The following is a 26,045-nucleotide window of genomic DNA, read 5'->3' on the forward strand; positions in this document are numbered from 1 at the left end:
GAATCATTCTATGAATTACTACAGTCCAGGTGTGTGGTCTCTACCTGAGTCCTCTCTACTGAAGCTGTGTGCTTGTCACACATGGGGCTGATCTCCATCCCCTTCTCCCGCTCCCGGTCGCCCTGGTGGAAGAACTCATCCATGATCCTGTCGGTCCACTGCCGGTACAGATCCAGAGGCTTGGTGGGGTTGCTCAGGTCGGCGCAGTGGACCATGTTACACAGCACCTGCAGACACGGAAAGGCAGATCTGAGCATCCGTCTTTCCCCTTTCGTGGTGTTTCTAACAGATGGATGCTGGCGAAGAGCGCTCCCTCACCTGCATCCTGTCGGTGTAATTGTCCAGCAGCAGGACGCCGGAGCTGGTCACCTTCTTGGTTTCCACCATGGTTTTTAAATTCGCTAAGAGGTTCATGTGTTTGGACATGTCAGTGGCCAGAACCTGGAGGACAAAAAGGGGAGAATATGAGGTATTTCAGCTTTATTGTCACAAAATAATCAATAAAATAATCATTCAGCTTAGACATGAAAAATAGCGGCAGGTAGTGCAAGCCAACTACTTTGTATTTAGCATCAAATGTTTGCAGCGTTTCTCAAAATGACGGCTTTCCACGATATTAAAGGGGGAGCATCTCTTGGACGACTGATGTCCAAATAAAAATACCCGCGCTGGTTTTCATTTATCAGGCAACGAGCTGATTTGTTCCTCACCATGTCTATGACCATCCTCCGGAGCGTCTGCCTCTGCTTCTTGCTCAGGTTCTGGAAGATGTCGCAGTTGTCTTCCTGCAGCAGCTTGAAGCCCACAGCCAGGTGGTGATTCTCCAGCACTGACTCATCGTTGTACATCAGAGCCAACTCAGAGTCTGCAAATGGAGGAAGAAATTAAATACTGCTCCAGGTTTACAATGTTGCCTTTGGACTCCTCGGACCGTTCTGGCATTTCTTACGAGAGAGCCAAGAGAAATGTAAAAAAAAAAAAAAAAAAAAAAATCAATCACAGAGACTCACTAGTGTTGATGAGGAACTGGTTAGACACTCCTGGGTGGTCCACGTCGTGAATGGCTGCAGCAAAGATGGCTGCCAAGATCTCCAGATCTGTGAAGACCGCCTGAAAGAGGAAAAAAAAAAAAGAAAAATATGAGCTTCGGCTAATGAACTGGCCAAACAAGACGAGGTAACAGACAACAATTGGAGACCAATCCTTTCATGTGTCATCGTCTCTGGCATGCGCTGAGCAATGACGCAATACAAGTCGCCTCATTTAAGACATAATAGCTCTAGAAAGGGGCGTTGGTGATGGAGTCATTAGCTAACCGCGCAGCTCTGCGGAAACAGTTTGGATTCTGGCAGGTTCGGGCCACTTACGTCCAGGGCGGACGTGGACAGCAGGATGTGCGTGGACTGGGCCACGTCGGCGGCGTGAAGGCTGTTGTGGTACGCCACGTCTGAGTGGTAGTGGTCCTCCAGGGTCAGCATGAAGGTCACAAAGGTGTCCGTGGGAATTTTGAACGTGCGGATCAGGTCTCGTTCCTGAGTGTGGGCGAAAATGAGGACAAAAAGAAAATTATTAAGTGGAGATGTTTTTACGCCGCTTTGGTGTCAAATTAAGCTTAGGTAAAGCCTGTTGGAATAAGCAAAACATTTTTTGTGAGTTTATTTTAATTTTATAAAGGATAGGATGCATATTAATCAACTTGAATATGTTAAGTAAATATGCCAGATTTAGTCGCAGAGGCTAATTTTCATCCGTTGATGGAAGGGATTAAAATATTTATAATTAACAAGAATGACAACATTCATGACCAATGATTTATGAGAAATGTGAATCCATCACTAGGAGTACTGCAACTTACAGTAAATATTTATAATAAAAATAAATGTTTAACCAGTTACTGACATGATGAATGAAAAGGAGTTCAAAAGTTTATATTTGCATATTATGTTTTGAATTTTGTTTACAGAGACTTCACAATTTATGTGACATTTATGGTTTCAGCTGTGTGTTTTTTTTTTTACTTCTGTTTTTCTGTTTCTATTTTTTGTGGGGTTTTCCTCTCCTGTTTTTGATTTGAATATTTAAAATATCTCCCAGTTCTAGTGTTGGGTGTTCTTTACAAAATTAATTTCTATTCGTCTTTGAGAGGGCAAATTTACTGATATACTGCTTGAAAAGGGTCTCAAAGCAGCAATATTATCATTTAATGTGATAATGACTGGGACCATTTATCATCTAGGAAAATTAGTAACCATGACAAGCCTGGCTAGAATTTTGTTGATTTTATATACAGAAAAAAATAAAAAAGTGATGAGTTTGCCATGTTGAGAAAGTAGAAGACAGGAACTAACCTGAAAGATTCTGTACATGACGCAGGTGAGCGGTCGGTTGTGAGAATGCTCCGCCACTTTGAAGATATTCAGCCCCCACTTGTTAATATCCTCCAGGTCCTGTTAACACACAAGTTCACATCTTTAGCCTTTCTTTTTAATTTACCTTGACCAAATTTTAGCTAAAAACACCTGTAATTTGCTTACTTTTGAGAGCAGCTCTTCCTGATCTGTCTTGACCCCGAAGCGGTTACCGACGTTTCCCAATATGCTCGACGTGTGGTTGACCTTCTTGACCCCGCTGATCTGTGTCATCATCCCGCCCTGCTGCTGCTGCTGGCTCTGCTTCCTCTTCCTCTCTCTCACTTTTTGAACAGGACACGGAAGCTCCAACTCGTTCTGCTTATCTGTGGGAAACACCAGAAAGAGCAGGAGAAGAAGAAATGATTAAATAAACGATTTAAAAGGTGAGAGGCTGTTGCATAAACAGTTGTTCTGTCTCCACTAAAACTCCCACTGACTGCAGGAAAACCTAAATTAAAAATCAAAAACTCCGAATGTGACAACAGTGCTGTGATTAAATAAAAGCAGTCGAGGTTTGCTAATGAGATGTTTTGCCACATAATATTCTGGCGGTGCGTTCTGCGAAACTAAACCTGGAGGCGACAACAGTTCAGGGAAAAGTGGAAACAAAACGGCTCATCCTCAGCTGAGATGCTCAGAAAAAGAGACATGTAAATATGTGGGCAAAGTCAGAGTGTGTGATTCAGTCTGTCTGTCTGCCTGCTGGCTGACAGCGCTCACATGCTGCACACAGTGAAATTATTTTTGATGATCGTATGCACCGCAGCGAACAAAAAAAAAAGTCTCAGCTACATCCTCCACAAAACCCAGCAGAATGATGTGTTTGAACCCGATGCGTGTCAGATGCACTGCAGAAAGAAAAACCCTTCAAAGACAAGCGGAGCTCTGCCGTTTCCTTTTTGTTATTTGTTGGTTGAAATGCAACGAAAGTGCTGCTGGTGACTAGAATCTGCTCTGAAGCTGACTTTTTGTTTCCTGACAGTAAATGCAAAAACAACAACACTTTGGTGTGGAAGCTGTTACTGCAGGAAGAAAACTCAAAGTTAGCTACTTTCACTATATCAGTGTTGAGATGTGCAAAGATGTTGCTTTAACGCTATAAGAGGCTGCAGGAGAGCGAGAGAGAGCAAGACTTCTACTCTTACATAAGCCTGTCGCCATAAACAATAAATCAATTCAAATAGATAAACATTCTGAGGGGAAATTTTGTTCATCGAGAGTTCTGTATACATTTTATTTGTTGTTTATTTATTTTGCATATATATAAAATGTCTTCCAATTCTAGTGTTAAATGTTAGAAATGAAAGTCTCTTGGTCTTTGAGAGAGTGTTTTTGCATTACTATGCCAACTATATTGTTGTTTTGAAAATGGTCTCAAAACAATAATATTATCGCTTATCACGATAACTTCTGGGACAGTTTATCACCCAGCAGTATTAGTTATCATGACAGGGCTACTCTTTCACACAGAGTGACGTTGCATCTGGTTCTGATTTATAATATTGTCACCTTCCTGAAATAATGACCCAAATCATTTTTTGCCAAAAGTAATACATACATATATTTTTTTTTTCCTAAATCATCTTTTGGCAAAAAAAGACTTGGGTCGTTATTTTAGGAAGGTGACGATATATAGACTGGAAAACATGTACAATTTTTTCCTAACAGTTTTCTCAAGCTGATAGGAAAAGCTTACGTTTCTTTGAGTTTTCCTTCCTATTATTGTCAACTTTAAACATGTTTTCAAAGAGTTGTACAGTGTCTGCAGGCTGCAAGCTAACAGAGGCTGGAGGGAATTCTATAGGAGGCTAGTTGTGAGTCATGAAACACAGCTCTGCTTTTAAAAACTATAACCAGTGCTGTCCTCCTGTTGAATAATGCAGCATCTCTTCTAACTCTCCCTGGTCTCAGCAAGAGGTCTTCTTCAGACCGGATTCGACTGGTTTAACAAGACTTAGGGATCACTTTGAGTCACCTTATGACCTCTAGCTGTCGCTGACTCTGTTATTCCTGACTGACGCTGCCTCACAACGCTCTGATGATCGCTGCAGTCGTTATGTGATGCTGCAGTGCTTACCTAGGAAGGTGTTGGAGATGTACTCCGACACTTGGTTGCCCGAGCGGCTCATCTCAGACAGGTGGTTCAGTTCTCGGTTCAGCATCCTCTTGAACTAGAAGTGAAAAAACAAGAAGAAGAAGAAGATGAGAAATGGCTCTTACTGTCAATTTCTCCTGCTTGTATGCGCCGTTATGTGGGTCTTGGTTAGTATTTGCTGTCAAAACCGCAAAGTGCAAAAATATAGACATGTAGCCATGCAGTCAACTGGTATTTATGCGCATTTGTTCGTGCCGCAGTCTTCTGAATCAGTGGGAAGGGATCTGTCGGACGCATTCAAACCGAATCTGGCATATTTTTCAAATCCGACTCTCCGACAGAACACACCTTAATGTATCCCCAGGACACGGAGAACAGGTAGTTGGCCTCTGGCATGGTGCTGAGCTGTCCAGAGCCCCTGGTGCTCCCCAGCAGAAGCAGCGAATGCTCCTCTCTGAGTGGACCCTCAAGGCAGAGCTCAGCCCTGCAAGCCTGGCGCTCCAGAAGCCACCCAAACCACAGGGGGGAAAAAAAGACCCAAACAAAAAAAAACAATGCGCCGTCTCCGGAGGAGGGCTGCTGCGGCAGCGGAGCCTCTACATCCCAACCCTCCGGACGCGCCTCCTCCCAGACGCATCCATTGTCTTCAAGGGAGACAGTGACGGAATCCCCCAGGAGACCTGATCAATGTTCCTATTCCAGGCGTCTTCTGAGCGTTATCCAGTGACGAGCTGCGGATGGAGTGAGGCTTCGCGATGGGAGGGTGGCAAAAAGGAAGCTAGGGCGATGGGGGGAGGGTGGGATGCACAATCTGCAGAGTCCCTCGCGGCAGACGGAGTGAGGAGTGAGGCGTCTCTCTCCATTTTTGCCTCCCACCCTCGACTTAACGCACAGCAGTGTGAAGTGCTGCAGAAAACGAGAGCTAGGAGAAAATCCCCCTACATCTTTCCCTCTCTCTCTTTTTCTTCCCACTCCCCCCTGCTCAGTAACGCAAAACAGACGCAGCGCACACTGCGCAATGCAAGGCTTTCCAAGCAGCAGACTGCTTTTTTTTTTGTTTGATTAATTTTTTTCCTAATAAATCTGACTTTTTAACCACATTTTCGTTTTATGTTTCGTTCCTATAAAGAGGATCGAATTGAGATGAGATTCAGGAGTGCTCAGCCCACCAGCCACACAGATGCCTGAGTGCCATAGCAACAGCAGCGTCACATGTTCCCGCTTTATCATTCCCACGACGGCCCCCTCTCTGAATATAAGCCACATCATATCAGAGCCGTAGACGGCGTGGTGCGTGTGAACGCTCTGCAACAAGCCGAGCCTGACATGAATACAAATGGGAAATGAAAAAGCTACTAAATGGATGCTTTCAGTTCCTGCTGCCTAACAGGAAACATGATCACATCAAAAGTCCCAGACAATAACAATAATGGTAACTGGAGACGCACCAATCAAGCAGCTATATCCTACAGTTGGCAAATTTTCCCTGAACAATTGGACAATGAATTTTTTTCCCCCTATTCATTAAATGTATTAAAACTAATGTGCCTCGTGATTATTGATTTAAAAAGAATCTGATTAAGGTTAGGAAGTGTGTAATTTTTTAACTACTGTCAAATAGGTCTTCAGTCAAATATTTGCTGTGAATTTTCTCCTTTGTTATTAATTATAGCTCTTTGAAAAACAACAATCTAATCAGTCAGGATTGTGACTGGCCGATCGGACCACAAAGGAAAGTAGGAAAATCGGTATCTGTCAGGAAAATCCCATCGGTGCATCTCTACTGTTAACATCCTGAAAAATGAAAGCTGCCTTGACCCAGTTTAAATAAAAAAAATGATCTCCCATTAGGGTCTCTTTATACTCAAACCAGTAAATCTGGTCTCTGAGGCAAACATCTTCCCGACAGAGAAACTTGAGCAACTCCATCAAGAAGCCGAAACACACACACACACACACACACACACACACACGTGCATGCACGCACAAACACACACACGCACGCACACACACACACACACACACACACACACACACTGATTTGTGAAAATCAGTAAGTCCCTGGTGAGCAAATAAAAAACAAAAAAACAGACTGCACTCTGAATGTCGTGGCTTTTACTATGCAAAAATGGGGAAACTGTCACCAACTCTTCAAAGCGAAGGAATTGTGCAACTTTGAGGCAAATGTCGATAATTCAGGGTCGTGTAGTTCAGCTGAAACAGGCAGTGCACACTGATGACATGTCAGATTGCCTAATGAGTTGCATTAATGTGTGCAAGATTTTACATCAGCAGGGAGTTCTCATACAAATGAAAAAATGCATCAAAAAAAGAAAAAACTAAAAGAAATTTTGCTGAAACAAAAGCATTTTTAGAAGAGATGGAATAATTGGACTAGTAAAAAGATTTGAAATGTTTCTTCGGAATATGTGCATGTTCCACGGAATCCGCTCTGAATGTCTGACCCAAATTCTCACGATCAAGACTGAAACAAAGTTTTAAAGAGAAGTTTCTATCCACTTTCAAAATAATTCATTCATTCTCTACTTAGTCTTTAAACACAGCAGACGGGACTCAAACGACAAAAAAATAAACTCACCTTTTTCCAACTTGTGAACATCTCAAAGTTTCTCTTCTGCTTTTCAGAACAACATAGTCCCATTGTCACTTAAAAACCCCCCAAAACCGACACGAATGAAAAGTTCACAAAAGGCCCTAAAAAAAGTGACAAGTGTTCAGTCCAGTATAGATTTTTGTGCCTGCTTCTGCCTCTTATGCTCTCTTTTCTGATGTGGCGTCAGGCAGGAAACGTATAGTGATAAAATGCCCTGACTGACTGGGTAACACAGCCTAAGAGGAGGCCCTTGTCGCTCCTCCCCTCCTCATACAGGCCCGAGCATGTGCCCCCACCTACTTCCTTTTTACTTACCAGGGTAATTCACTGAAGTCATTTACATCCTGCTTCCTCGCATGGCCTCAGGCGAGCGGGCGGGCGGCCTACTGACATACCTGAGCACGCAACACAAAAGTCCCTAAGAACAAGTTCAGCCAATAAAAAAAATAAGGGCAGAGAAGTGGTGGAAATTTTCAAATGAGGAAAATGTATTCCTTTGGGAAGAGTTTGAACTGTTACGAGCAGGAAATACTGGAACTTGTAGAAGTAGCATGGGAACATGTTGCAAAAACGCAGCTGCGCAATCTAACAAAGACCAAAGTGAGCCAACGTCGCCTCTGTCCCCCCCACGTGTGCAGATGTTTACGGTGTCAACACTCAGTGAACGATGTCCAACATGCTTTCACAGTTTAGCAACAGTAAAAGAAAAAAAAAACAAAAAACAGGACATTTCCTAGAAGGTCTTGATGAAAATTACTTAAGAAAAGTTACAGTCAGAAACAGGGCTTTGTTGATAGCCATTTAGTTTTTTTTCCATAAAGATTTAAAGGCACCATTTTTTTTTATATAATGACTAGAGTTAGCTCATCCGATCCCCTCACCACTCTAACAGTGAACCAGAACTGTAATTTAATGTCCATTACATCTGCAGACTCACTGCTGCATCTGTTTCAATAACTGTGTCATTTTTTCCCCCTTCGGAGGACGGCGGTGCTTCAAAGCTGGAGTGACCACACATGAGTTAAAGTTTCCGACTCGCTTGTCTTTTGCCCGGGGTCTCGCTCGCACGCTAACCCGCAGGGCGCAGAAACTCCTCTAACTGAACTCACATGGCGGTGTTTGTCCAAGGCCGTCACCCGGCATCGGCCACGGGAGTGTGGCGAGGCTAATGATAGTGAGGGTCAGGGAAACGACTCGCCCTCTCCCCCTTCTTAGGTCACCCTGACCAGGCAGGCGGTTAGCAGGGTGTGTGGTCCCCGTAAACCCCCCGGACACACCTGCGCCCTTGGACGCTGAAAACGGAGACGCCCCCGGGTTTGATTATGGGTTCAAATGCATTCTGCGGGTCAGGAAAGAAATGGGCTCTTTGTCAGCGCTCATGACGGATGCCCACCGTGCTACTATAATGGTTGCAACAGAGGAGCTGGGAGGTACGCTTTGAGTAAAATGAATCCGTCTAATTCCTGGTGTTTCTGTAGGACTAACTGGGTTAGGGTAGATCCTCTAGTTAAACAACAAAGGTCACAGTGCAGTGTTACGTCTAGTATGTACTTCTAATTAATATAAAACTGCAGTTAACCCCAAAATTATTCACACAGATTTAGTTTTAAAATAATTTTCATTTTTCACAACATTTTTCTAGCAACTGGAGATACAGATTAGGGTGATAGACAGAGCCAGACTTATACGGATGTGGGCCCCTGGGTTGGAAACTATTTTGGTGCCCAATCCACTAAAGAAACATTACTTTACTAATGCAAATTACAGTACAAGTGGTTGAATACTTAAATTGGTATGAACTATTGATGGTAGGTTTAATATGTTCCTTGGCCAGAAACACCATGTTGTTCCCAAAAGAAATTACTATGACTTCATAATTTTCAAATACTTGAATATTGCTCATACTCATAAAAATGCCAAAATATTAATACAACTTATCTGATATAGTAGGTCTATAATTACTATATAAAGCATCATGTCTGCAAACATGAATTTATATTAAAAAAAAAAATCTAGGGGGGCCGCCCCAAAAATTGGGTCCTGGGCTTGTGCCCCTGTAAGCCCGTTCTAAAGTTTGGCCCAGGTAATGGTAATGAGGCCTTCAATCTTCAAAGACAAAGAGAAATTGTCATGTCTGATGTATAAGAAAGTTTTGTTTTCCAGAACTTTTCCTTTAAAATCTTTAAAAGAGTAATGCATTTTTATGATTGTTTTATCGTATTTAAGGTGTAATAATTGACATTCCCTCTTTTTTTTTTGACTGTTTTTATATGTAAGCAAAAAATGATGAATGCAAAGCATCATGGGTTATAGAAATAAAAATGGATGGCAACCCAACAAACCCTTACACCCTTTCATAATCATTCAACAAATCTGGGACAGTGATGAAATTGAAGAGTAACACGATAAACTGTTGACCTGTGCACTTTCAAAATCACTATTGGTCAACAATGCCACTGTGCCTGATGAGGAAGCGGCGTTGCAACAGGCTTCAATGACCTTCTGGCCATTGTCTTGCCAGCTTTAATGACGTAGTAGCCTTTAAAAACCAGACCTGTGTGCAAGCGCTGTTAATGTAGTCTGGAAAACTGGGAGCAAAGCAGAGGAGGCGGCAGGGGGTACGGGGGGAGGGCAGAGGAAATAAAAAAAGACAGGAAGAAGGTGTCACGGTCACAGTCACCCATCATACAGTCTGACAACATCCCTCCCAATTCTAATCCCCCCCTTGACCACATGGACGACGAAAAGGACAATACACCCGGCTGAGTGTTTATAATTTGACGCCGTCATACTGTCTGTACTTCCAGTGGGGAGGTTAGGTAATAAATTTAGTCATTTAGCTGAACTTTGTACAAATTATGCGCACTTGTGCATCAAAGCAAAACTTGAAGCAACTAATTCAACATGAACATCAGCATGTTTGTTTAGTTTCATCTTAATCAAATCATATGGCTGACATCTGAATTTTTATTATTGTAAAAACTTTTATTAGACTGGATTTATTCATGTGTCACAAATTATGAGAATGGATTCTGAGTATTTTAATCATTCAAGGAGGGAGTGTTTTTATGTTGTAGGCACTGATGTTTCTAAGAAAAAGATATCAACCTCACAAGATGTTCTCTGAAAGCATTGTTTAATTAAATGGTTTACAATTCTGGATTTCAAATAACTTTCCTGGAATGCGCACTGTGTTCTTTCAGTAATATTGGTGATACCGTTTGCCTTAATGAGACACAATGGGAAATTCAAATATTGACTGGAAAACCTAATATGGTAACGTATTAACACGCTAATAAACAAAAGGTACAAGAATGTTTCATGTTTTGTTGCTCCAGTAAACCTCAGGAAGCTAATTCTTGAATATTGCCAGCAATGTCCTCTAAGCTGTGTCTCTGGTGACAAGCCCCCCCACGCCATAAGTCAAAGTAGGAATCGGTATTTTGCCCGAGGACAATGACATGAACTCTGACTGAAAAGTTCATGTCACCTTACCACATGAGCACTCTCTAGCATTTTGCATGGGATGCAATTGTGTTTTTCAGACTTTTTGGTACATTTTTACTTCCCACGTCTATTAAGCCACAAAGTAGCTGAAAGCCCATTACTTCATATTACGAAACTTTTGTAGTCAGCAATTAATTTGTTCTTTAAAAATAAATAAAGTAGGGTTAAACCTATTCATTAAGAGTTTCTTAGCGTCATCAGTAAGCAAGGACTTACCATAAAGCTTACATTAGCTTCACAGTTAACTTCAACTGAGCTGCCATAAGGGGGAATGCTGTTAGACTGTTTATGGGTGGATTATCAGCAACAGTCATAAAAAGTTCCAAAATTGTGAAAATGTCCCATCATACTGTACTATTGGCAAGCATGAGGGATATGCATTGCAAATTGGCCATGCCCTATAAGTGCTACAGCAGGGATCTTCAACGTGTGTGGCGTGTTGCCCAGAGAGGGGCGCAACATGAGGAAAAGCATGTTAAAAAGTAAAACGTAATAGCAAAAAGTAACTGCAAGCATTGAGATAAGTCAGAGAAAACTAAGTCAGAGACAAAATGGACAGATTTTTAGTACCTAAAGCCATGGTGAATAAAGAGACAGAGCTTGGGCCAAGCAAAATAAACAAAAGACAGAAGAATGACCATGATTATTTAAAGCTGGGATTTTCATGGGCTGGGTCTGAAGATGCTCAACTACAATGAAAACAAAAAAATAAAATCAGGGCTTATCTGGCTCAGGCTGCACAAAAAAAACCCAACAACAACTACAAAAAAAACATAACAGTATTGTTTAACATAGTAATGTCATTGATAGCAAACGACAGATTTTTCTCCATTTTTCACTTCTTTTCCAATAGTTTCTATTCTTGAGCTTTAGCATCTCAGTTGTTTAGCTTTATGCTGTGACTGGTGTAGACATAAGACTGTTAAAGTCTTTCCAAGATGCAACAGTTTGCAATTGCACATCTTGAAACTGATGATTGTAATTCTGCATATTGTGCAGCTTGACATACAAAACCTTGCTACTGTGTGAGTTGTTTAAATTTAGCAATATGTTCACACTGGTTTACTGACTTCAGGGTTCACCGCAACTAAGTATGACAAAGAGTGTGTGCTCTTTATATTGAAACATTAGCTTAGCAAAGTTTCTAGCAAATGTTCACATAATGCAGGGTGAAGTGTTTACTGCAGTTAATGCCTGTGCATGTGACTGCAGGTGATCTCAAATACTTTAACTTAAATTTGACCTTTCTTATAACTTTTTCTCTTTAGCTAATTTGCTTAAGCATCTCAGTCAGATAAAGACAAAAGAGCCAATATGCACATCGCACTGGCCTGAACGCTGCCTCTGTTCAGCTATGATCATGTACCTTTGCAGTCAGTTGAAAAGCATGTCTGCAAATGAAATGTGACCATTTCCATGGAGCAGGACTTACACATCTTCAGAGATAACAGGAAGCTTGTTGTTTAATATGTAAAACACTCTATTCATGCTTCTCCTTTTTTTGTATCCGAGATCCCTAAAATGATTTGCAAGTGCGTCAATGTGGCAGCAAACATTTTGCATATGCTGAGCATATGAACAACCACGCAGCAGACAGAGCAGTTACACAGAAGTGTGGAAGAGCGGAATTAAAACTGTCCTGTCATGATGGTGTCAGTCTCAGAGTTTGGTTGTTTTCTAATGTTTAAGTGTTAAGGCACTACGGATTTAAACTGTAGAAGGACAGACTGAGACCGCAACCGTATTATTTGTAAGTTTGAACACAAAGAGAGACCAAAGCTCCCTCTCTTTGTTTATCTTTGAAATGAAACCCACATTTCCAACACAACACCTGAAACCAAAAGTTGGACAGCTCTGATGTAAATAGAAAGCATCCTACCTTGTTGGAGGCCATGTCGCTGACAGACCGGTACGTCTGTATCGTCTCCAGCTGGTCCAGACACCAGTCCAGCTCCTCCATCGTCTCCATGGCCAGCTTCTGGTAGGACTCGTCTGCCAAGAGACAAACGGACACGTAGTCAGGTCGGAGGGGATCCATGGCCGCGCTTGAGCCTGCCGACGGGGCATGTGGCAGTCCGAGGGTAGCGGGATGGCCTGCAGTTCGCACGGGGGACTGGCCCGCGGAATGTCCGGAAGATGCCGAGGAAGAGGGGGATGGGTGCACACAGAGCTCCTTCATCTCAATAGAGCTCTATGCCGCCTTAGAGAGTTCAGGGAAGTTGGATTTTCCAGACAAACTGAGGGGAGAGTTATTCGTGTGCAGCCTCATTCTCCGTGTACCCCTTCTTCCCCTCGCACTGGTGAACTCTGCAAACCCCCCCTCCCACTCTGTCTGGTTCCCCCACCCCTTCTCCTCAGCCTCTCTCAATAACTTCTCCTCTTTTCATTGCTATTCGTCTGAACAAGTGGCGTGAAAGTTAGGAAGACCTACTGCCTCCTACAGCCAACGTACTTGAGACCCCACCATTGAACCACAAAGAACAGTGGCTCTGTGTCTTTCCCCTCCTAAGGAGATGTTTGGATAAAATAAAAACTTTCACTTTATTTTCACTCGCATGATGTTGTCTTTTGTATTGTGTTTGTGAAAGTTCTGTGGGTAAGAAGTGTAAAAGCACTTTGCCACTGCTTCAAAGAGAATTGACCCCGTTTCTTCCTCTCCCGATGACTTCCTTTCTGAAACATGAGGTCGTGCCTCTGCCTCGGCTGCAGCTCACGCCACCGTGAGCCTCACAAACGCCCTCTTTCCTCTCAAACCCTCTGGAAGGAAGGAAAAAATTTATATCAAACAGCAACACTTGTTTGCACAAGCAACATGAGAGGCAAATTTTCACTCCCCCCACTGACTGGGGGAAGCCAGGCTAGAGTCTTTCTTCTGCCAAAGAAACCAAGGCACTTCCTCTTTGGCCACGAACTTCTGCAAAACGTGGAGCGGATCAGGGGAAAAAAACAAAAAAACACTGGATCGATGTTCGGTTTAATAGCTCTGCCGTTTCCAGCGATGACTCACATCTGCCAGGAGCGTGGGTACTTACAAGGAAAAAGACGGGTTTAAAAGAAATAAGATGTGCGCGAGTATGAGGAAAAAAGAAAAGACGAAAATACAAAGGAATAATTTCTGCAGGGAGGGACCGTTGAATGCATCTGGATCTCCCTACCTTCCCTTTTTTGATGGAAAAGACTGATCTCTACTTCATAGGGCTTCACACATGGAAGGAATTTAGTCCATATGCTTAACACAACAAGACAGCCAGCGTGCTACTCTCCAATTTACGTCAATATAGCAGATCAAAGCCTTTCAAAGAACAGTGATGGCGTACAGATTTTTTACCACCACTTTTTAACAAAGAAGAGTAAAAAAAAACTTCAGACATATTGCACAGCTCAGGAAGCCGCCCACTTTTAACTGTGATCAGAACAAGATGATGAGAATAATACTTCTAAACAATAAAGAAAGTGACATTTCTGTATATTTATTTATTTATTTATTTATTTAACAAATTATGCCACAGTTATAACAGACAAAAGAACATTTGGTTATAAACTAGAGTACAAGCGGATGGCAAACTTCACAGTCCAAATTATTCAAAGGATCCACATATTCTTAATTCATACTCCCAGAAATCGAGTAAAACTAGATGCTTTCTGTTCAGCGTTCCTTCTTTAAGCCAAATCTTGGTTTTATTCTGTTTGTACAGAATCAATGTAGATTTAAGGATTTGGCTTTGAAATTGTCCTTGGGTGTCAATGAGTGTATGCATGGTTATTTGTTCTCTGTGTGTCTATGCTGAGGAAGGGCACCAGCTATCCCATCACAAGTATAGAAGGAAACAAAGAGAATACCAATTTTTCAGTAATCTAGGTTACTGGTTATTCTTTTCAACCCACTTTTTGGTAGGCCAAAGAACCCTGTGTGGTTGGGTTGATGTGATGAAGTCGGTTCTCATTGCCGCAGTTGCATGACAAAAATCATGTTATTTTGTTCTCAGTCTCATGGCCCATCCACGTTTCTGTCAATATTCACACCAACATAGTGAGGAACACACTGCCAATGGAGACACCCAACTTTGCTAGAACCAAATTTAATGCTGATTGATAAAGTAATAATAAGATTTACTGCAATACATACATGATCAATGTGAACAGAAAATATGTCCAATTTCACTACAATTTCACTTAACTCTGATCCTGAACTGAAAAGACTCTTGATCCATCATGGCCAAGCAAACAAAGGTTGGTGGTATCAACTTACTGTGTCACTTCTTTGTTATTTTGCAGAAACCTTTTAAGCAACATGCGCAGTAGAAGCTTCATGTTTTGCCACTGTGCCTCATAACTGCTTAAAAATAAGAAGAACGTCATGGAGAAGGAGAAAATGGTCATGTCATCAGATAGGCAGTATTTCAGATATTTTAAGTCGAACATGAATCAAAACTACAAATTTAATCTAACATCTCATTGGTTGGAGCACAGTAGCATCAAACAGCCACTGCCATCGACATCTGGCAGTGGAATAAAAATACTCAAGCAGTAACCGAAAATTTGTATAATTTTATGCTGGTTTAATACTGACATATAACTGTTTGTTACATGTCAAATATATTGTTTAAGAATTTATTCAATGCATGTTTTTGCATAATGGCCAGTATGTTTAGTTATTTGACAGTGTTTTATTGTGCATATTCCATTTTAACAAAAGTCTAGTTGGTTGTCTTTGCATTCTAATAATTTGATCATATTTGTTGCAAAGGTTGCAGTCATTCAGTCTTGGCTGCAGGGTGGCCCAGTTGTTAACACTGTCCCTCTGTAGAAAAAGGCTCTGGATTCTCTGTGGCATTTGGATCTTCTGTGAGTTTATACATGGGTGTACTCCATGTGCTCTGGTTTCCTCAAAAATTAAAAAGGAAATAAAATGACTTAACTCAGAGGTAGGGTGTAACAATATACAGGTGCTTGAGATGTGTCTTGTAACAAAACCCTGTCGGAGGATGCCATCTATTTATTTGAATGCAAGCACTCAAAAAGTAAAAAAACAAAACAAAAAACTAAACTGTTGTATGATTTAGAATCAACAGAAAATTTGACCAGTGTTGGAGCGTTGGAGGAGATGACTCAAAGAAAAAGCGGGGGATATTCAGCAGTCGTTTCCTTCTGTCTAAAGAACACCTGAGGCTATCGCTCTCTAACTGGAGTTGTGTAATAATTATATGTCTGAGCTGAACTTCAAAAGAAAAACCAAGTAACAACACACACACACACACACACACACACACACACACACACACACACTGAGTTGATGGAGTGCTGAACCAATTATCACCTTCGGCTGATCATAAATGCAAAGATAAATGGGCTGACATTTCACAGAATCACCAGTCAACGATGGAGTGACGCACGATCAGTTTGACAAACCTGCTCCCAGACAGGTACTTTTCCAGCCTGTTTTTTTTCCCTTTCCTTTTTCGGTGGAAGTCGATTTTTTTGGGAGGCAGTAATGTTTTAGCCACATGCTGAAACCTGCAAAGAGGACAACAGACCTCAGTGTGCAGACAGACCCTGTCTGCATCGGCGCTCTCCTTCACTCCCTTCGAGGACCACAAAACAGCTTCTGTAAGAGTCATCAACTGCACTAACGACCAGGGCTGGGTCCAGGCCTTCGGTCCCACCAAGACACCTTCCCCTTACATCCTTTTCACCCTCGCCAAGTCTCAAACCTCAAACTATCTACAGCTTCTTTTCATCAATAATGCTATTCTAACATCTAGAGTAGAGTTTTAACTGCAGTATAAGTATTAAAACATCACAAAAAGTATATTTCCTTATGTCTAAATGAAAGTACACCCTCTTTATTCAGACTTTTTACATGTCAGAATATAATTAACTACAATTGTACAAAAGTAGATTTCACAATATTTAGGCTACACAGTGGCACACTCTAAATTTGCTTAATTGCTCATGAGGTAGTTTGGACCAAGCTTCAGCTGTAGGACAGACACATGTGATTGTACAATGCTTTGGTATAGAGAGGAATTAATCATTAGCTGCATTTACATTTACCATATTAAATTCAGAACCTTAACAGAAATATGTCAATTTAGAAAAAAAACAAACAAAAAATCTCCCGAAATGCGATGGAAACATTTTTTGCTAGGATGACTTTGTAAAAATGCAATAGAAACCTTTTTTGTGTCGCACAAGTGACATGATCAACAACCGGATACAACTTTGTTCCAGATACAACTTTGCCATATAACGCTCAGAATAACGTACCTCTTCCATAAAAAGCCAAAGTTGTTCTTTTTCTGCTCCAAAGAATTTCAACATTTAAGGTGTTGCTTATAAGGTTATAATTGTCTTATGTAATTCTCTTCAGCAACACCAGGAAACGTTGGCAACTGTCTTAAATCTTTCCACTTGTAAATGTTTTTCCCTGAACTTCAATGAACTTCAAAAGGTTCAGCTCTATAACCCGTTCAAGATTTATGGATTGCAACAATTACATCTTATGTCATGCCTCCTGTTTTTTCCTACATGCGATAACAGACGACCCCAGAAAAACCTGCCTAAAGTCCAGCTTTCAGGTGGTTTTCTTTGCTGATGATCAATAAAACGATGAGCATGATTAGTTTTCCACATGCAGCATCTTCATTTTGGCTTTGCTAAGCGAAGACAGTCAATTTAGATCATTTTAACATCTGGAAATCATTTTTACTAATGTGAGATTATGGTAAAGTCCTTTAATAGAGAACAGATTATTTTGTTGCCATGATTTTATGCCACAGTCATTCATTTAAAACACTTTTTGGAGTTACCCAAAATGTACCTTCATATGAAAAGAGCAATAAAGATGTATAGCCATTTTCAAGATGTCTTATTTAACAAAGCTTATTGGCACCAAAAACATGAACACGACACTCCTGACTTGGTTTATGTACTCTGGCTCCCTCTCTAATTCTGAATTTATTTTAAGATAATGGCGACTGTATTTAGGAATCTAAACAGGCATACTTACGTATAAGTGAACTAAATTTGTCAGTGTGCTACAGAGCTCTCAGATCAATATATTTTTTTTAATTTTCTCTGCAGGCGCATCAGAGACATGTTCATATGTTTATGGAAACAGCCCTTACATTCATTTAAGTTGAAGCAAAAAAGAAAGAAAAAAAAAAGGCATTTCCTTCCTACTGGAGACTATTTTCAACAATTATATTATTGATTTTGAAAATCTGTTTAAAATTTCACTTTATTTTATCAATTATTTCCCCATTGAGTAGTTTTTTTTTTGTACTTTTTTGCTCCATAATTAATAGGTGCTTAATCACTTCCATCCCCGTTTTGTTGCTAATGTATCTTGACAATGAGATAAAACAATGCAAGTCTCTTTCTGCATGTAAAAAGAAATGTGAAAATTATGTTGAAGCGAAATGCCGTTAAATAAGCTGACGTTTTGTTGTCTATTTTTTCATTGTTTGTGTATTAGAATTATGTCTGCAGATGTAAGTTTGCACTTTTCATTCATAATTTCTTTTAATCGCTACATGGACTATTCATACTGAATAATGAGTAAACGAAATAAAAACTAAAAATGAAATGTGACGCATTATTTAATTGGAACTCGAACTAGAGTAACCTACAGAAATATATCATGAGAACCAGGTTTTCAAGCATGAGTGATATTTAGTCAAATTTTAAAGGGCTTAAAATTTGCCCTTTGCTTTTGTTAATAAACTGAGTCACATCAGTCGAGAAGTTGTCATAAGCAGTTTTTAAAAAATGTTTGACGTAAACCCGAGGTTGCTAATTAGTAATGACTCAGTGACTTACACCAGACTAATACGGACTGAGTTGTTTTTATTCAAAAGTAAGCTAAGGCAAAACATGGTCAGTTTTCAACACAAGGCTGAAACTACGAGGACTGAAAAAACTTCCTCTTTTTTTTTTTGTTTGTTTGTTTTGTTTTTTAAATTGCATTTCTAGAAACTTGCACAGGAGGATCGGGCTACTAGTAATCACTTATTGTGAACATGTAGGACCTGCAGCCTTGAGTCACTGTCCTCTGATTAAATCTAAATACTGCTAAGCTATCAGCACGTATGCAAACAGTCCCATTCTCCATCACATCTCCAAGGATAACGCGAAGCCCTTGACGACAACACATGCAACGCTTTTACACTGTTATGACTTTGCAGAGCTGGATATGGAGGAGTGTGTGTCTGTGTGTGTGTTAGTCTGTTAAAGGGAGGTGTTGGGGTGGTTTAATGATTCACTGGTTTACAATGATTTACAGTTGCATCACCCCACATCTACGTCAGTCCATCCACATAAGTCAGAGGGGAAAAATAGGTTTTGCAATTATATTTAAAATGAAACACAGAACAAAAAATTATTCGCAGTGAGACTTTAACCTGTTCTATGGGTGAAAAGTCAGCTTGGAGTCCACGTGATGGGTAAACGTGCAATTTTAAAGATCTTGGAAGAGATTGCAAACTTGCCTACAGCAATGCTGCTTGCTCTCAACAAAGCTTGTGTCAATCATTTTCTTTGTGTGTTGGTTTAAGAAAACGAGTAAGTGTCTTGCTCTATATTCAAATATCTTTTGTTGGTTTGGAACATGTCATAACATTTAAAATGTATATTTCTAAATGCACAGACAAAAGTGTAGAGGAAAAATGAGAGACAACAGTTGTATTTCAGTTTAATTTAGCTAAATGCACTAATGTTATTTAGTATTCTTTAATCCCTAAATGTTGAAACTAATAATTGTGAGAAAAAATAAGTTTGGAACAGATTGAAATAAGCTTGCTGTCACTTTTAATTGTTTCAGTTTCTTAAGGACCTGATGGACATTAAAAGAAAAAAGTCGATTCAACCCTGAAACCCTCCGTCAATCATTTCCTCACAAACAGCTGTCACTGATTAAGTTTCTGCATAGTTTACAACTCTGATATTATCTCTTCAGCTATCAAAACAAAAAGCTTTCAACACACACACATGCACGCACGCGCACGCACACACACACACACACACACACACACACACACACACACACACACACAAATGCACCCCATGAGGACCTGTCTGACGGCTCCTTCACAATGCTCCATGGAGCCGTTTTGGCACGGGGAAGTTTGAGGGATGGGTCGAGCTGAAGTTTATGACTGTGCTGACGTCAATGGCATAATTCAAATACTTAAGCAGGCTGCTTGCTCTCGGCCCGCCAGATCCTTTCCTTTGGCTGAGGCTCCGGAAAATGTGAAATGGATTCCCGCTGCGGAACAGAGTGGCTGCTGCAGGCATTAGTGGAGACCGCTGGCCAGACTGAATGTGATGGATCAGCTCGGTTCTGACCGTCAGGCGCGCAGCAAAGCGTCTGCTCAGCTGTCTGTATGTGAAACAACCCATTCATATGTTGTCTATGAAAACCCGTTTACAGGAACTCTTTAAAAACAATAGATTGTGTATCGTGTTTCTATATTTGAACTTTCATTTGAAAAAATAAATAAATAAAAAGGATCAAATAGCAGAATGAAGCTATTTTTCTTCCCAGAATTAAGAAATTGTTCATATTTATTTAAACACTGACGCAGAGAAGCATCTGTTGCACTGTGATGAGGCCTACTTCGTGTTGGTCGTGTGCCATCCTAAGCAACCATTCCCTGAGTTAAAAAGCAATTGTGATTTTGAAAAATCTGTTTTCAATTTCACCACATGCACTGAGACCCGACTAAAGCCTCACATGTAAATTCAAAAACGATTTGAACAGCACCTTTGTGACAACATGAAGTAGGTTGATGGATCTTAAAAAGCATCAAGTGAAATTAAAGAACCAAAGCCGCAGATATCTCAGTGAATCACAGTAACAGATAATACCTACAAATGTTTTCACAATGAATCAAAAAACATTCAGTCCCTGGCAGTTTTCTACTGGATCTTATTATGGTAAATGAAAACTATGCAGAATTATTATAGCACCTAAAACACTGATTTGGATTGCATTCATTTCATCTTTACCTGTCCAGAGCTTTAAATCAACTTTTATCCCTGTATTGGACAGTGGAATATAGGGTGAACTGAATCACGCTAACCCTACACAATATTATTTTTCTTTTTGTTTGTTTAAAAATTTCTTGAGGTCTAAAAATGGGGGATGTTTGCTCCCCAACTTTTAGAACCTTTGAGGATCTCAAGAAATTATTCAACTACTCAGAACTCTGTTTCTCTCCTTAATTATGGCAAATTCTGATGCAAAATTCTCAAGCGTTCAACAACTGTTAAATGAATCGCCACACAAACCTACTTTGTAGAAGGATAAAATCATTCCTACTTAAAAGAGCACTTATAATTTGTCATGCCTCTAAAACCAACTGTTGTATGTCCTTAAAGTATATTTCACTCTAAATATTCCACATGTAGCTTACAGGAAAAACAAAACACTACAACTCAAACTATTGTGTTTTTACATTCTGCAGTTTCAGATAAGTCATTCATAACTTGCTTCAGAGCATGTTTACAAAAAGACACAAAAGATTAATGAGTAATCACCATTGTGTGCGGCCCCACGCCCCGGACAGTTTACGCACAAAGTCAAGTATCGACCTTTACTAAAAATGTTTACCTCTTCATTTCAGTCACTGTCATTTCCTTCAGATCTATCCCTTTTATCCTTAAGTGAAAAAAAGTAAAAAAAAAAATAATAATAATAATAATAATAATATCCTTAATCAATTTGACTTACTTATCAAAAGTATGTAAGGAAAAGAAATTTTATTTCATTATTTAATGCATCAGGGCAGCATGAGAGATTTTCCACCAGATTGGTTTCATTGCTAAAATAAGGTTAAAGGGAGAGTTGGTGTTATGAAACAAAAAGAACAACAACAATAAAAGAAAAGAAACAATAAAAACAATTAGGAACCGGTTGGGTATTTCTTTCCTTAAGCAGAAATCTGTGTGGATGCCAAGTAATTGCGTCACTGCATACGTACGTGTTTTCTGGTAAATGCTCCTCCCTCCGTTGTATTGTGTCTCTTTAAAAAGAATCAAATTAAACGAGGAATGCATTTCAACACAAATGACTGTATTTAGGTATCGGCTCATACTCATGGATTTCTCGACATTGCCCACGTTATTTATCAGTGCAATGCGACCGAAATTTGAGCCATGTGACATTTCTAAGGAAATCTGCAAACAGCAGTGACATGTTTAGATTTAAGCCCCGTTTCAGAAGCACCGGTTGGCAATATGGCTGCACGATAAATCTAGTTTATCAGTAGATTGAATTTTTGGTTTCTGAAGATTTTACCTTTTGGAAAAATCCAGTGCACTCCGTGGGGTTCCAGAGTTTGGAGTGACATCAGTTCACCCAACGCGGCAATCTTGTTTGACAAGCGTGTTTAACAGTTTATTATTTAAACTTTGAATTTAAGTCAACTCTACAACGAAATATTAAGGTCAGGCTAAAAAAATCAAATCATGTCACATGAACAGAGCCGTAGTCATACGTGAAAAAATTGTATTATAACGTGAATGAAGTTGTTATTTTTGAAGAATAAAGGAGTAATTTTATGAGAACTCCAACACACACAAAAAATTATTATTCAAGCTTTTGAATTGAACTTGAGGTCAGATGTCTTTTTTTTCCTTCGCCGGATCTCCGAACCACTTCCTGTCTTTACTGTTCTACATGCTAACAACTTCAGCTAATAAAATGACAAGTCAAGGATAAAAGATCAGTTGTTTAATTTGGATGAAACAACCGAAGTGCAAAAAAATTGGTATTTATTTATTTGCCTTTTCTTTAAGACTTTAAAGTTGGTGTTCAGGTATTGTCAATAATGTATTCCAATGACACATAATTACACAGCGATATTTTCTAACTTTCTGTCAACTTTAAACATTTTTTAACTCTAAAACATGCTGGTGGACTGCCCTAGCGTCCCTACCACCAGGCTTAGACGTATGGTTTAGTTGGTAGAGTTGTCTTGCAATCAGAAAGTTGTAGGTTAAATTCCAGCTTTTCCTCATCACAGGTCACTGATCCCCTGGGCCAGGCGATTAACTCAAAGTTGCCCCGTTGCGGATGTCGGTGTATAGATGTGTGTGCATCTGAAAGTGTGACTGGGTGAATGTGACTAGAAAAGTGCTACAAACCTTCAGTCCATTGATGATTCATAAAGTCAACTGAAACTGATTATGGAGTGAACATGAAAATCTAATTTAACTCAGTGAGGAAGCATTGTTTTATCTGGTGTTGACGTTGGATCAATAGTGGTAGAAACAGAAGGAAGTGGGGCCACAGCGTGGTGACCCACATCCTGCACAAGAACTGCTTTAGTGGAAAAGAACCAGCATTTCTTCAACGCTTTATGACATGACTTTGAGCAGGAAAACTAATAATCTGTAATCCCTTGTTTCTCAATTCACTTCTAAAGACTTTCTGCCCACTAATCTTGAGAATGTCGCTTCATCACTTATAGCCAAACATTTCCACTTCTGTCCAGCTGGCATTGTCTCGGAAGTCTTCTGACAAGCATTCGAGTCATTTCCTTCAAAACAAGCCATACTCAGACACCCAGTTGTTTTAAGTCAATTGTTAATGGGCTAACTAAAGCTTTTATCCGAGATGAAGCCCTTAAGATTTTTTGCAATGTCTCTGAACATAAAACGGTCTGATAAATATCTTAAATGCATCTCTGAAGATAATAAGACTCCAAATTGTTGCAAAATACCCGATAACCAGTTACAGACTGACAGGAAGCAAGAACTGACTCTTTCAAATTAGCTTTGGATAAGAAGTGCCATTATGGAATGTCATTTACAGAGGCTACACTTTTCTGATTTTAGGATAAGGGAAAATTGTGGAATGTTTTTAATTCAAAACAATCTTGGAACTAAAAAGGGTCTACATTCATTTTTCCATTTGATATAATTGAGCTAGAAGCTTGGATTCAGGCGATATTGGTTATACGGTATGAGGACATGAAAGGGAACAGCTGCCCAACTTTTTACAATAGAAACAGCTTAACAACACTAGAACCTCATTTCAATGGCAAAACATAAGAAACCAAACCAAACATCAGAACCGGCATAAAATTAGAAAAATAGGGGTTTTGTTTTTAAAAATGTCAATGTTTTTGTTGTGGAGTTTTGTTCTGAGGTTTTTCCCCAGTAAAAACTTACAAGCAACATTTATCTTCACTTTCAATAAACAGCTTAATTTTCCAGCTACTAGCTAGCCAAAGTGCATCAATAATGAAGCTGCCCTGTTGAAATGATTCCATTTCAACAGGGCAAATGGGATCATTTGCCCTGTTTCTCATTGTTTCTCAAACAATAAGAAAACGTTTAATGCATTCAGTTATTTAGAAGGAATTGTTAGATTATTGTCTGTAGTAAAACACACTCATTTAATAGAGACGTATTAAATGAGCAGAGTAAGCTGTTGAACCAGAGAGTAAAAATCAACAAGAATATGGTCACTTGCTATGATGTTTTTATATTTTTGGTAGCAGACGTTTACGCTGCCCAGACATTTTTAACATGTTCCATTTGGTACTATACTTTTTAAATGGGAAGGTTTCTGCTACAGACCTCATAAAATCTACTAGCAGTCTTCTGTGTAGATAAAAATCTGACACCCACTGAAAAAATGTTGAAGTACAAGTCAATTCAAAGACATAATTAATCCCAGAGGGAACATAGACGTTGTTCTAACTCATACAATTCTCTTCAAAGAGTTGTTGTAGATGCTAATGACGTTGTGGCTGATGAGCTTTCAAAATGTTACACTTTTAAATGTTAGTTTTTATTTATGTCCAATATATTCAGTGATGGAATAAAACTGCATCCACATGCAGAGGTTCGCTAATGAAGCAGGTGAAGGAATTGCTCCAAGTTGTAAAAAGTGGTGAAGCACGCTTGTGTTTTTGCTCCGTAAGGTTTTGAACCAATACAAATCTAATCACAACAATGAAATAAAACGCGCTTTATCTCAATGTGTTCTCCAACATTTATATAACTGTGAATTAATTCTGAAGGTTTTAATGATAAAAATGCACTTTATTGCTCTCGCTTAGAATGAATCAGATTAAATACTGTAGAAAACTGAGCGTTATCATGCTATTCAGGTAGAGCATCAGCATGCAGAACCATGCAGGGGTCATGGACATCTGTGTTACACAGGCTTTAGAAAGGTTTTCATTGGAGGATGAATTCTGTCTAGTTTATCACATTTTGTAACATAATGAAGAGCCCGAGTCACGCTGCACGTTTTTAGCTAAGTCACATTCAAAATAAGCAGCATCAGTAGTCATCAAGGATTAAAAATATGGTGTGAGAGCTGGAAATACATGAGGTAAACCTGGCTAGGATGTGAACGAAGTTGAAAAGAAAATTGCACCAATCAGCAACTTTGTATCTGTCAAGATATTAATGAATAAAAGCACCAAGTGCTACACAATTTCTAACATTTTATTCAACGTTGAAGAATGATTAAAAAAACAGTTTATAGAAAAACAGAGCAGCACCTGTAAGATGCACTGACCACTCAAATGTATTAATTTGTTCAGGTTCTTGTAACAACTTAAGTCTATGTGTTTTCATATAATGGAGAATATAATTTTCAAATTCACAACTTTTATGACGCTGAAAAAATAAAATCTTATCAAGTATTTCTGGTTTAGTTTCTAGAGACAAGACTGACTTACAAGTAACTTTCATCAGGATATTGGAGCTTGTTTTAAGTCAGTATTTCCTTAATATTGATGAAAATCAACTAATTCCACTGGCAAGTTTTCCATTTATAATGATTGGAAAATGTATTTTTATAAGTAAAAAAAAATTGCCAGTGGAGCTTGTTCTTTTTCATCAATATTTAAGAATTACTGACCTAAAACAATGTCCTAACTTTTGCTGAGAAGTCACTTGTAAGTCACTACACTTGAAATAAGACAAAACTAAGATAACTGCACTAGAAACTATACCCATAATATTTGGTAAGACTTTGTTTTTGCAGCATACTTCAATTAACAAAACAATAAAAAGGGTCAACATGACATACTAGTACACAAAGTATCAGAAAAAAAAGATCAGACTGTGCCTCCCTGACCGCTCTGCAGCTGGTATTGACTGAAACGTTTAACTCCTCAGGCTCTGATTACCTGATTAAAATGTTTATTCGCTGCAATAATTTTTACTCCATGAGCCAGAGGCCGGTCAGTCGTGACAACACTTAGTTCATACGAGTCATAACCTTTTCCTCAATAATTCAAGTTCTGATGCTTGGAGACGTCAACGTCAAGTTCTGTTTTCCCCACTAAAGTAGAATTTATCGGGGATCATTTGGAGCAAAGCCTCTAATCTGAATCAGTCAGGGAAGAGTGAGTCCTTTGTTGGCTTCCAGTTCACGAGACTGCGTGTGATG

General features: G+C 39.6%; 1 protein-coding gene across 4 annotated transcripts in view; it reads right to left on the reverse strand.

Moving 5' to 3' along the window:
* LOC103140006 (cAMP-specific 3',5'-cyclic phosphodiesterase 4B) overlaps nucleotides 1–26,045 on the reverse strand; it is a 68,655-nt gene that overhangs the window by 1,893 nt on the left and 40,717 nt on the right. For 3 of the 4 annotated variants that reach the window (XM_007554915.2, XM_016672863.1, XM_007554917.2), the window contains 9 exons: nucleotides 12,507–12,619; nucleotides 4,489–4,582; nucleotides 2,535–2,734; nucleotides 2,349–2,447; nucleotides 1,368–1,532; nucleotides 1,011–1,110; nucleotides 711–865; nucleotides 319–441; nucleotides 45–227 (listed from right to left, as the gene is read on the reverse strand). In XM_007554915.2, the coding sequence (XP_007554977.1) occupies nucleotides 45–227; nucleotides 319–441; nucleotides 711–865; nucleotides 1,011–1,110; nucleotides 1,368–1,532; nucleotides 2,349–2,447; nucleotides 2,535–2,734; nucleotides 4,489–4,582; nucleotides 12,507–12,619 (1,232 nt within the window). Of the gene's footprint in view, nucleotides 1–44; nucleotides 228–318; nucleotides 442–710; nucleotides 866–1,010; nucleotides 1,111–1,367; nucleotides 1,533–2,348; nucleotides 2,448–2,534; nucleotides 2,735–4,488; nucleotides 4,583–4,854; nucleotides 5,201–12,506; nucleotides 12,620–26,045 lie in introns of those variants that run through there. The other variant, XM_016672864.1, reaches the window with a different exon arrangement.

Source organism: Poecilia formosa, unplaced genomic scaffold (assembly GCF_000485575.1).
Source record: "Poecilia formosa unplaced genomic scaffold, Poecilia_formosa-5.1.2 Scaffold67, whole genome shotgun sequence".
Lineage (NCBI taxonomy): Eukaryota > Metazoa > Chordata > Actinopteri > Cyprinodontiformes > Poeciliidae > Poecilia > Poecilia formosa.